The following is an 11370-nucleotide window of genomic DNA, read 5'->3' on the forward strand; positions in this document are numbered from 1 at the left end:
ATTACCCTAGACTGCTTATATTCACCACGGTATAACACGGGAACGTATGGATGGAAAAATTTATTCTTTTTCACATATTGAACGATAGATAGGTCATGTCAGATAGGTCATGTCAAATGGGCCATAGTATTGTATCCATAGCTATAATATAGAATATAGTTATAGCTCTACAAACAAGGTGATCCACTCCTATCTTTTAAAGTGTGGCAGTGCTAGAGCGGGGCCCTGACTAATCCCCGGCAGTCAATGAGCGGTCATGCGGCCAACCGGCGCTGACCCGCTAAAAACTGTAGGTAAGAGGTCCCGGTCCCTTCCGCTGTGCACTATGCCAGCTGCACCCATGGGGGACCCCGAAAGAAAGGGAGGGGTTTTGAACCAGGAGAACACCCAACGTCGTCTCCATCTCAGATAGAGGGTGACGCCGTTCCCAAGCTGAGCTAGGTCCCGTCTTCATGACACACTGGGGATCGCTAGCTCTGCGGCCTGACACACATACAGTGTAATCTTTTTACTCTGATTACTGTAACCCTGTGATGATATTACTATCATCCAAAACACCGCTGCCTCTGTTAGGACACGTAGTAGGGGATATTCGCTCTGTCGCCATGTCTGACATCAGGTAATTCTGACAGGGCGGGACCCACACGTGCAAATGACATCGCATTGGGGACTCCCCCCCGGTGATGAGCAGAACCTGAGGAGGTTCGCTTGTCACCATATCCGATGTCAGGTTTGTCTTGACATGAAAAAAACCTGCGTTTTAGAAGGATTTCTCAGCCTGACAGCCTTGTGTAAAACGTACCAATACAAGGCTCTTTGGGACCCCGAGAAGTAATGTGAAAACTGTGCACGGGGATTACCCCATACATTATCACATAGACTTCACAGGTCGTTGGGGTCTCTGGGCTATGTCTGATCAGACAAGCCACAGGTGCCCCCACGACTCAACTCACCTTTCGGGAGGTCACCAGATATCTCCCTGTTGTCGTGCGTTCGTTCGCTCCTAGTCAATCTGTCACATGACAAATTCCCGACCCGTCGGGGACCGACCAAACGCACCATCAGCCCCGGTCCATCTGAGGACCTGGGAAGCCAGCTGACATTACACCGGAGAGAAGACCGCGTCAAACGCTATCTTTTGACATTAGTAGCGCCGCCAAACGGTCTCAAGGAAAAAACAGAGCCCCTAGCAATGCTAGGCGATGAAATGGCGAGTACACACCTGGGGTCTGTCGGTATATCGGGCACACTCTCAATTAAGCGTAAGAATAAAAGTGTTCTTATTTTAATGAATGGGTAATGTCGTTCGGCCAAACGCAACTATATTGCCAAATATATTTAATCAAAAAGGAAACATTACACACATTCGTATTGCCACGATTGCCCAGGTGTGCCGAGCGGAACAGTGATCTTGCTGCTGGTCGAGAGAGTCGCTCTATTCCTTGGGTGGGGTGGTAAAAAGCTCTCTGGAAGCCTGGAGACGCATCTGACACTTTGTTGGATACAAGTCGTCACTACCTCCTCTATGGATAAGGCAAACATACCTAAGAGGGGGGGCTTTGAGGAGAGGAAACCCTTCTCACCTCCGCCAGGGATAACTGCTCCAGCCACAGATGGGAAACATTATGCAAGGGTCATCGTCTTCCCCAGGGCTACAGGTTACACTATGTGCACTATAGCCCCGGAGGCCCGGCCAAGGGTCCCAGTATCACTGGGATCCACGACCGCATTGCCCCACCACCATCTTTGAAAAATACAGTGTACCCCTTCTCTCCGATAAGTACGTCCAATGACACACACGTGCAGCGGCAGTGTCCGCCGACGCGCCACCTTACGCGCCAGTCTACCTATAGGTAAAATCTTCTGGTCAGAGTGCACACCATCTCGCTACACAAGACCGGGGCGGGCGGCTTATAAAAGTGCACCCATTGGTTTAAAGCCCCCAGACCCAGCCTCACACCTGTGCCGTTTCACGGACAGGTAGGGCTCTCTTCACACAATCTCATGGTGATGTAAGGGTCGAATGCACAGTAGCGCCTGACCAGGGCACGTATTCTCCGTAGGGAGCTCAATATCACAGGCTGCGGCCGCAACCGTGACAACCCCGGGGGAGAGCCGCATAAATAATTTTGCGCACCTCCGACACGCCACACAGAACGCATGTTCCGGGGTCCTTCCTCTATTTATTCAATAGAGGATGACACCTCAGGGAACTAGGACGGTTAGCCCTGACACGCCACAGACCGTAGGGTAAAATTTGGGGTCCTCCATCTGAATAGAATGGTAAATGGTAAATGGCTGCATTTATATAGCGCTTTTATCCAAAGCGCTTTACAATTTGTTCCTCACATTTTACCCATTCACACACCGATGGCAGAGGCAACCATGCAAGGTGCCAACCTGCACATCGGGAGCAATTAGGGGTTAAGTGTCTTGCCCAAGGACACTTCGACACGGGAGGAGTGGGAATCGAACCGGGAACCTCCAGATTACCAGACAACTGCTCTACCTCCTGAGCCACTGTCGCCCCGGTGACACACCATGGTAGACATGCGGGTCCTACCCCCCTGGGCTGGCCCGGTAGCGAGTCTCCCCGTGGGGCCGGGGTGATTAGCCTCAGCGCACCGAATGGGGGAAATGGCCCAGGAGTGGTTCTCCGCGCAGGACTGGGGTGATTAGCCCCTGCGCGGCAAACAGGGGTAAAATTCCATCTCCACAGACTGCCCGCCGCTCACGCTTCAAGTTCAAGTTCCTGTTATTGCCACGGCCAGGCCGGTGGAATTCGAGCACGGTGCAGGTGGTAGCTGCGACAATACACCACAGTCCACAAAGACATAAGAAGACACATGGAACATAACATAACATAAACATAACATAACATAACATACATAACATAACAGCAGGGGGTGAAATTAGGAGGAGTATGGCCTTGGGGAAGAAACTGTTGTTGAACCTAACTGTGCGGCTGCCTAGTGACCTGAACCTCCTACCAGAGGGGAGGAGTTGGAAGAGGTGATGAGCTGGGTGCAGGGGGTCACTGATGATTTTGTGTCCGCGTGTGATGGTGTGATGTTTGTGTATGGAGTCCAGGGTGGGGAGTGTGCAGTTAATGATTTTGGATGCCCTTATGATGATCCTGTCTAGTCTGTGTAGTGTGTGTTTGGGTGTGTTGCCGTACCATACAGTGATGGAGAGTGAAATGATGTTTTGTATTATGGCTGTGTAAAATTGTATCATTAACGTCTTCCTAACCTTGTACTTCTTGAGTTGTCTCAAGTGAAATAATCTTTGATTGGCTGTTTTAAGTAGATGAGTGGTGTGATGATCCCAGTTGAGTTTATTGCTGATGTGTGTTCCTAAGTATTTAAATGTGTCTGTGGCTGAAATGGGTTGGTTATTGATGAGCATGGGTGTTTTAGTGGGTGTGATTTTCCGAAAGTCAATAATGAGTTCAACGGTCTTGCTTTCCGTCTTGCAACGGTCTTGCTTCCCGATTGCTCGGAGCATTGGGTTCGATGCCACACACCCCAGGGCAGAGGCTCCCTCTCCCGCGAGAGGGGCTCACTGCGACAGCGGGGCGGCTCAAACTCTCCCCGGGCTCCAGCAATATTCCGTAGAAGGATCGCCGGCCCAGGGATACTCCACGACGAGCGGTGGACAACCAGCGTGACCGCGCTGGGGGAGTCCTGACAAAGACTTTTTTGGGTTGTGGAATATCCATCTCTAACTAACAGCTAAACTAAATCGTACTCGCAGCGCTGCAGGTGCTTATGAGCGGCCTTTTCGCGTGAAAAAACGAGGAAGGGTGAGCTTGGCCACTACACCGGGTTATATACTACCGGAGGTGGGCGTGGCTAGGTAGATGTAAGGTGCATGATTGGTTTTTTTCAGGCGTGTATAGGTACGAGTGTAGTCCAATAGGTGAAGCGCAGGATGCAGAGCCAGTATGAAATATAACATTTAAAACCAGGTTTGCCAAGCTCACTTTTTACATGTTATGTATCTAAAGCAAGTAATCCTGTGACCTGGTAACATATGTGCTGCCTTTACAAGCAATCAAAGAGCAGAGATAATAAACGCCCAGTCCGAATAAATAAAATGGCCCTCCAGAAGCCTAAATCGCAGGGAGGCTTTGCACTACCCAATTTCTTGGCCTATTGGGCTGCAAATATTCACAGCATTCTCTATTGGAGTCATTCCCATTACGGACTCTGTCAGTGGGTGCCGGCATGGGTGGACATGGAAAGGGCATCTTGTTCTAGAACATCTTTGCAATCCTTAGTTTGCTCTTCGCTCCCAGTCACAACCGCCCAGTACACCAACAACCTCTTAGTACAACACTCCCTCCGGATCTGGTCCCAGTTCAGAAAACACTTTGGTCTCCACGCCATGTCACCATCGTCACCTGTCCACAAAAACGTCCTTTTCCCTCCCTCTATGGTGGATGAAACCTTCAGCAACTGGTTTAAGAATGGCATTCTGAGCATTTATGATTTGTACCAAGACAGTTCATTTATTTCTTTCACACAACTGTCCCTAAAGTTTAACTTACCAAAAACTAATTTTTTCAGATATCTACAGATACGTGATTTTGTTAAGAGCAAATTTGCTCAGTTCCCCCATACACCTCAAAAACTGTGATCGACCGCATCTTGGAGGTGAAGGTTGCAATCAAAGGCTCAATATCTAAACTATATAACATCATATCCCTATCCCTACCCTCCTCAGTATTGGCTATAAGACAAAACTGGGAGTCCGATCCAAATCATCAATTTTCAGACAAAGAATGGGAAAATGCTCTTGCCCGCCGAATACACTCTTCTTCAATATGTGCCCGCCATTCACTGATACAGTTCAAGCTCCTCCACAGTCTATATTGGTCAAAGACTAGACTTGCGAAGATAAATCCTGGCATGGATCCCACATGCGACCGGTGCCACCAAGCCCCAGGCTCACTTATTCATATGTTTTGGCATTGTCCAGCACTGGCCCCTTTCTGGACTTCCATTTTAAAATCTTATTCAGACATATTTTTTATGAATGTTGAACCATGCCCTCTTATTGCATTATTTGGTCTGACACCGGAGAACGCTGCAATATCTATTGGGCAATCCAATGCCATGGCCTTTGCCTCACTCATTGCCAGACGCCTCATCCTATTCAACTGGAAGGCAGCCACTCCCCCTTCACACTTACACTGGATGAGGGATGTTATGTCTCTTATACATATAGAGAAAATCAGATTTACAACACAAGGCCACACAGATACCTTCCACAAAACATGGCAGCCCTTCCTATCTCATTTCAAAACCCATATGACTCCTTCCAAACTTGGGACCCCATGACCCCCCTCCTTCCCCTATCTACCTTCCTGACACTGCTAGCCCACGTATGGCTGGGGAGATGGCATTGTGGTGGTCTGCTAAGGGTGTTAAATTTACTTTCCATTTTACTTGTTTTAACATCTGGAAATTACGCTACTAAAATGGAGAGTATTACTGTTACAAAGGATCAGATTAAACCGAATATATATATTTATTGATTGATATATATTGCATAGTATTTGTATATCGTTTGATATCCCTTGTATATTCCTTGTACATATACACGGAATATCCCTTTAGCCTAGTACAGACCATAATATTTCATTCTCCTATTGGACAGCGGTCCACAGGCGCCAGGGCCATGCCTCCAGAGTCAGGTTCAAGGCCACCGTCAAGACATGTCTGTGCATGCCCGGCCTTGCCCAGGGATACGAGACAGAAATGAGGTTGGCACTAGATTGTTCGCCGTGCATATAAATATGGCGCAAATGAATACAGAAGTAGAGTTACCCAATAAGTTGAAGCCTCACCCACGATACTCCGTGCGGTGAAGTATGGCCTGTTTGGCCCCAAATAGAGCATTGAGACCGCGTGCGAATTAATAACTGAATTGTCAGAGTTTGGCGCTATACCGTCGAGTGCGACATATTTCTATTAAGTCAGTAATAGTCTATTTGTGTATAGTGTATCGTGCGGCTAAAGTTCTACAGTGACCAGCATCACCAACGCTTCCTCGTACCAGCTAGAGTGCTTATCCAGGCTGGGCTGCTTTCATGGCGCTTTCACCCGAGGAGACCTAGACGAGAACCGTGTGGACATGTACACTGGATTAATCTACCCGACGACTACGTAGCCCTTTGCGGCTGGATTATATTTGTTTTGGTCCTGTGATTTATGGAGCGGAGAATCGCCGACGCCTACACGTGTGGGATTTACCCTGTGAGGAGCCACGTCGAGTCTGCGCCTCAGAGAGCCTGAGGCCGGCTAGCTTTCTTCACTGTGGAGCTACAGTCTACGGAGAACAGCTGTATTCGTCTGTGGATCAAGAGACTATTGCACCGTCTCCTGTACTTGGAGTCTCCTTAGTCATCGTTGACCAGACTCTCTACTACCGACAGATCCTCTACCCCTGCTGGCTTACAACCGGGGGGACCCTTCCAGTATCTCCTGCTATATATTACTAGTGTACCATAGATATAATTCCCTAAGATTCAGGTTGTATAATTACCTCCTGCGTAACCAGAGAATGGACATTCATTATTGATTTGCCTACGCACATTCCTTTGCCTTATAAGCGCATCCAAAGTAAAATAGAGAAGTATATTATGTACCTTTTGCTGCAATAAATACTTAATTACCACTTTGTGTGGAACCGATTCATTGTGGGAAGTGTTCATCATATTTATATATCATGTACTGTATGGCCAGTAATTAAAGTACATAAAGCGGTAGTGGTTTAATGATACCATACTTATCAATACAGTCAGGGAATTGTACCCCTCAGTTACAATTACTTATATTATATATTATTATTACGGTATTTCCTATTTATATATATATATATATATATATTTTTTGTTTTCTTTTAATTTTACTTCATTTCTTTTTGCGTAGCGTTGCCTGTCACATCTGTATTTATGTTTAATTATTTAAATTTTATTTTTTATTTTATTTTTTATGTATGTTTGTCGTCGCCCTCATTGGGTGGGATGGTGTGGGATTAGGGGATAGGAATGGGGAAGGAAATGGAAGTTGTATAATTTGGATAACTGAAATGTATAAATATGTACAAATTCTTCCAATAAAAAAATATAAACCAAAAAAAAAGAGCAGAGATAATAGGCAGAGTTGCAGAGGCTTATAGTTAAATAAAATGCAATGCATATGCTTTCTCACTTTTCCCACCCTTTAAAAAATATATATAAAATACAATGATGTGACATTTATCTTCAGTGATACAACACTGTGCACTAGCATCAATAGGCTTTAAGGAGGAGGGTGAGACATACAGAATGTCACCATCATCAAATAGACATAATTGTTGATTGTATACTGGTCTAGTTACTGGCAGTTGAAAAGCATTTTTAGATGTTAGATTATATTTAGTTTATTGGATTATTAGATTATATATTGCATATATTTAGCATTTAATTATATTTTTTAGATTATATATTGGATTAGATTTAGATTATATTATATATTGTATATATTGTAACTATAGGGAAAATATAAATGAGAGGGCATACATACCCTCATCTCGCACCTTGTTGCCCATTATGCACATGTCCAGTTAATTATATTGTTCACACTGCCTTTTTATTCTATTTTCTTTTTTTGCTTCTCCACTATACTATAATTCTGTGACCTGTACCATGTCGTCTACTACCTGTACCTCCCCTCCCCCCTCCCCCATGCTGCATGAATTTCCCCAAGGGCATCAATAAAGCAATATAAACAAATACACAAATCAATAAAGCAATATTTGATCTTATCTTATTTGTTACTATAAAAGCATATATTTTTTTTTACTTTAAACGTTTTAGAAAGGTGTTCAACATGGGTGTAAAAAGAGAGCCTATTTTCTTAACAAATTCCTAAATATTTACGATTCTACAATTTCAATTTGAGAACCCTGAAGTGTATGCATACTAATATGAGTATTGTTCAAGCAAGAACTTGATAATAAAATACACTTTGTTTTATCAAAATGTAAGATAAGCTTGTGATTAAGAAAATACACACACACACACACACACACACACACACACACACACACACACACACACACACACACACACACACACACACACACACACACACACACACACACACACACACACACACACACACACACACACACACACACACACACACACACACACACACACACACACACACACACACACACACACACACACTTAGAATATTTATGTCCACATAAATACAATCTCTAAAGGACACAAATATTATCAGTGCAATTGGACATTGTGTTTTATTCTGTGACATTCGTGCCCAAATTGGCAATGGCAACCAAAGTTACACACACACATAGGATGATGAACCAGACAAGTAGCATACAGCTCATGGGTACAGATAGCAGCGTCTTCTCCAAATTGCGCGGCTGCCAATAATAGCTGACACTGAGCAATATCTTGCTAACTGTTTGGCTCTTCCCTTTGGAAGACTGGCCATCTGAAGGCCTCTAACACCTTTGGCCTTTGGTTCGAGTGTGCCTGGAGAGTTTAAAGCATTTAAACCAATAAACCAAATGAGCACACATTGCCTTTTCCTGTTCAGTGACTGAGTTAGGTATGTGTGTCGTCTGTCGTACCGTCTCCCTCTGCATGTTGCATGTCCGTGTGTAGGAGAAGGTCTATGGCCGACTGGATCTGGTGCTGGGCATCAGTCACAGGGAAGTTCTGAGAGTAGAGCCACTCTCCAAACTCCAGCAGGAGGGACACCTTCTGCCACTCACTCTCTGCATTCTAACCGCCAATGGCAACACAAAGAAAAAAACATCTAAGGAACATGTGTAAAGGAATAAAACATCCAAAGATACCAACAGGATGTCCTCCAAATAGGGTGAAGAGATGTAATTACAATTTGGCTCCACAAGATGGTAGTAGAAGAGCATGTCAGCTCACTGCTGAAATATACACACACCAGACAAGAAGATTCACATCTGATGTGTGTATAATGGTCTGATATTGTAGAATATAATATAATATAATAGTCTCTATTATCATTATACATACGATTAAGAACTCAACCTTTAAGGTACTACACGACTACACAGTTATCAAAATAACAAAGTTAAGGTGCTACATAATAAGTCGCACTGTACACAATTATCAAACACACAATTTAACAATAACACAGCTAGATAAGTCAGGATATCAATATGATGGGTTTGGATCTATTGCACTTTGTGAATAGAGGAATATAAATATATTGCACTTAAGTACTTATTGCACAGTAGTGGGGGAAGAGTAGAAGGGGGTTATACGGATCAGTGCATGTTAGAGTTCAGGGTGGTTATGGGTCTGGGGGGAAAAGTGTCTGTTTGGTGTGGCTCTGTACCTGTAACGCCTGCCAGATGGCAACAGATGGCAACAGGTGGAACAGGTGGAAGCCAGTGAGCTGTCCTTTACTATATTTTGTGCTCTGTTGAGGCAGCGGGGTTGTGGATGTTGTGATGTCAGCATGGCCGTAGCCAGCTATGAGGTCACCGAGGTCTGGACCTCGGTAACTATTTGTAACTATAATTTTTTTTTAAAGTATGTAAAAATTATTATTATTATTATTTTTTTTTTTTTTTTTTTTTTACGTTTGGTCAACGACCGGCCCACTACTAGGCTGGGACAGCGGCCCATTGGTACTGACTGACACTGGGCTGGCCCAATCACATATCTTACTAAGCACCCCCCCACCAGTCGTGCAGGTACATGACTGAGAGGCGGGGCTGGTACATGACTGAGATGGGGCTGTGGTACATGACTGAGAGGGGGCTGTGGTACATGACTGAGAGGGGGCTGGTACATGACTGAGAGGGGGCTGGTACATGACAGAGGGGGGCTGGTACATGACTGAGAGGGGGCTGGTACATGACTGAGAGGCGGCTGGTATACAGGACTGAGAGGGGGCTGGTACATGACTGAGAGGGGGCTGGTAGATGACTGAGAGGGGGCTGGTACATGACAGAGGGGGGCTGTGGTACATGACTGAGAGGGGGCTGGTACATGACTGAGAGGGGGCTGGTACATGACAGAGGGGGGCTGGTACATGACTGAGAGGGGGCTGGTACATGACTGAGAGGCGGCTGGTATACAGGACTGAGAGGGGGCTGGTACATGACTGAGAGGGGGCTGGTAGATGACTGAGAGGGGGCTGGTACATGACAGAGGGGGGCTGGTACATGACTGAGAGGGGGCTGTGGTACATGACTTTGGATTTTGGTCTCTCACAAATTGTCCCGCCTTTTTTTTTTTTTAAATACACCTGGCTAAATTTGTTTATTAACCCTCCTAGATGACAAATCCATTGAAAAAATAAGTACCACAGATGACCCAACTACTAGGTCCATATCGTATCATCATAATATTATTTAAAAAACCATATGGTGGGCCGGTCTGGGCCAAAAAAATAAATGGACCTCCCTAATTTCTAAACCCTGGCTACGGCCCTGGATGTCAGCACTACTGACACCAACAGATGGAGTGAGATGCAGTCAGAGTGGAGGCGTTACCAGTAGAGAGGTGATGGAGTTCTGGTAGCAGGCCATCTGTTGGGTCACATCCTTGGCACACAGCGCCACCTGGTGCCACATGTAGGAACAGTAGAGCTCTCCCTCGCCACGGAACCTCTGCATGTCGATCACCACGCTCTCCCCCAGCTGTGCTTGCGTCAACACACACCTCTTAAACAGCAGCCTGCGGGGAGGAATGGAGGGGAGACATTTGAGACGGAGGCGAGAACATGCCACAGTCGAATCAATTTCACATTCATTTGCAGGCAATAAAAGTGTGATGAAATATTGATTTTCTAATCCCACGGTAAACATACACTGTACACAAATTCAATATTAGATCCAAAATGTGGTCTGTGTAGAAAATGTTGGTTGTTGTATGCTTCCCATGGTTTACTATAAGGGTAAAACCTAGCATATACCAGGCATTCAAATGATAGCGAATGGTGGTAAGTGTGTAATATACTGAAAATACAAGAGAGCAAAAGGAGGAGTATAAATAAATGAGAACCCTGATGTTTTAAATAAGATTACAAGACAGGCTGATAATTAGTTCAAATAATTATCCACTATCCAATTATAGTTGAGGATATTATAAATAATGAGCCTGTCACTTTATTGTGATTGAATTATGCATGTACATATTTTCTATAAATAGCATGGAAACCGTATCTGCATATTCATATCATATGGACACGCAGTCAAGCATATCAAATGTATATTACACAGATATTTGACTATGCTCGTTTGTGGTCTCTCTCTCTCTCTCTCTCTCTCTCTCTCTCTCTCTCTCTCTCTCTC

At 45.0% G+C, this 11370-nt stretch overlaps 1 protein-coding gene across 1 annotated transcript in view; it reads right to left on the minus strand.

Moving 5' to 3' along the window:
• cfap46 (cilia and flagella associated protein 46) overlaps positions 1–11370 on the minus strand; it is a gene marked incomplete at both ends in the record, with an annotated part of 296072 nt that overhangs the window by 137841 nt on the left and 146861 nt on the right. The window contains 2 exon segments of the mRNA XM_084321923.1: positions 8656–8809; positions 10570–10753. Of these exon segments, the coding sequence (XP_084178049.1) occupies positions 8656–8809; positions 10570–10753 (338 nt within the window).

This window comes from Notolepis coatsorum, assembly GCF_963971535.1.
Source record: "Notolepis coatsorum genome assembly, chromosome: 9".
In the NCBI taxonomy this organism is placed as follows: Eukaryota; Metazoa; Chordata; class Actinopteri; order Aulopiformes; family Paralepididae; genus Notolepis; species Notolepis coatsorum.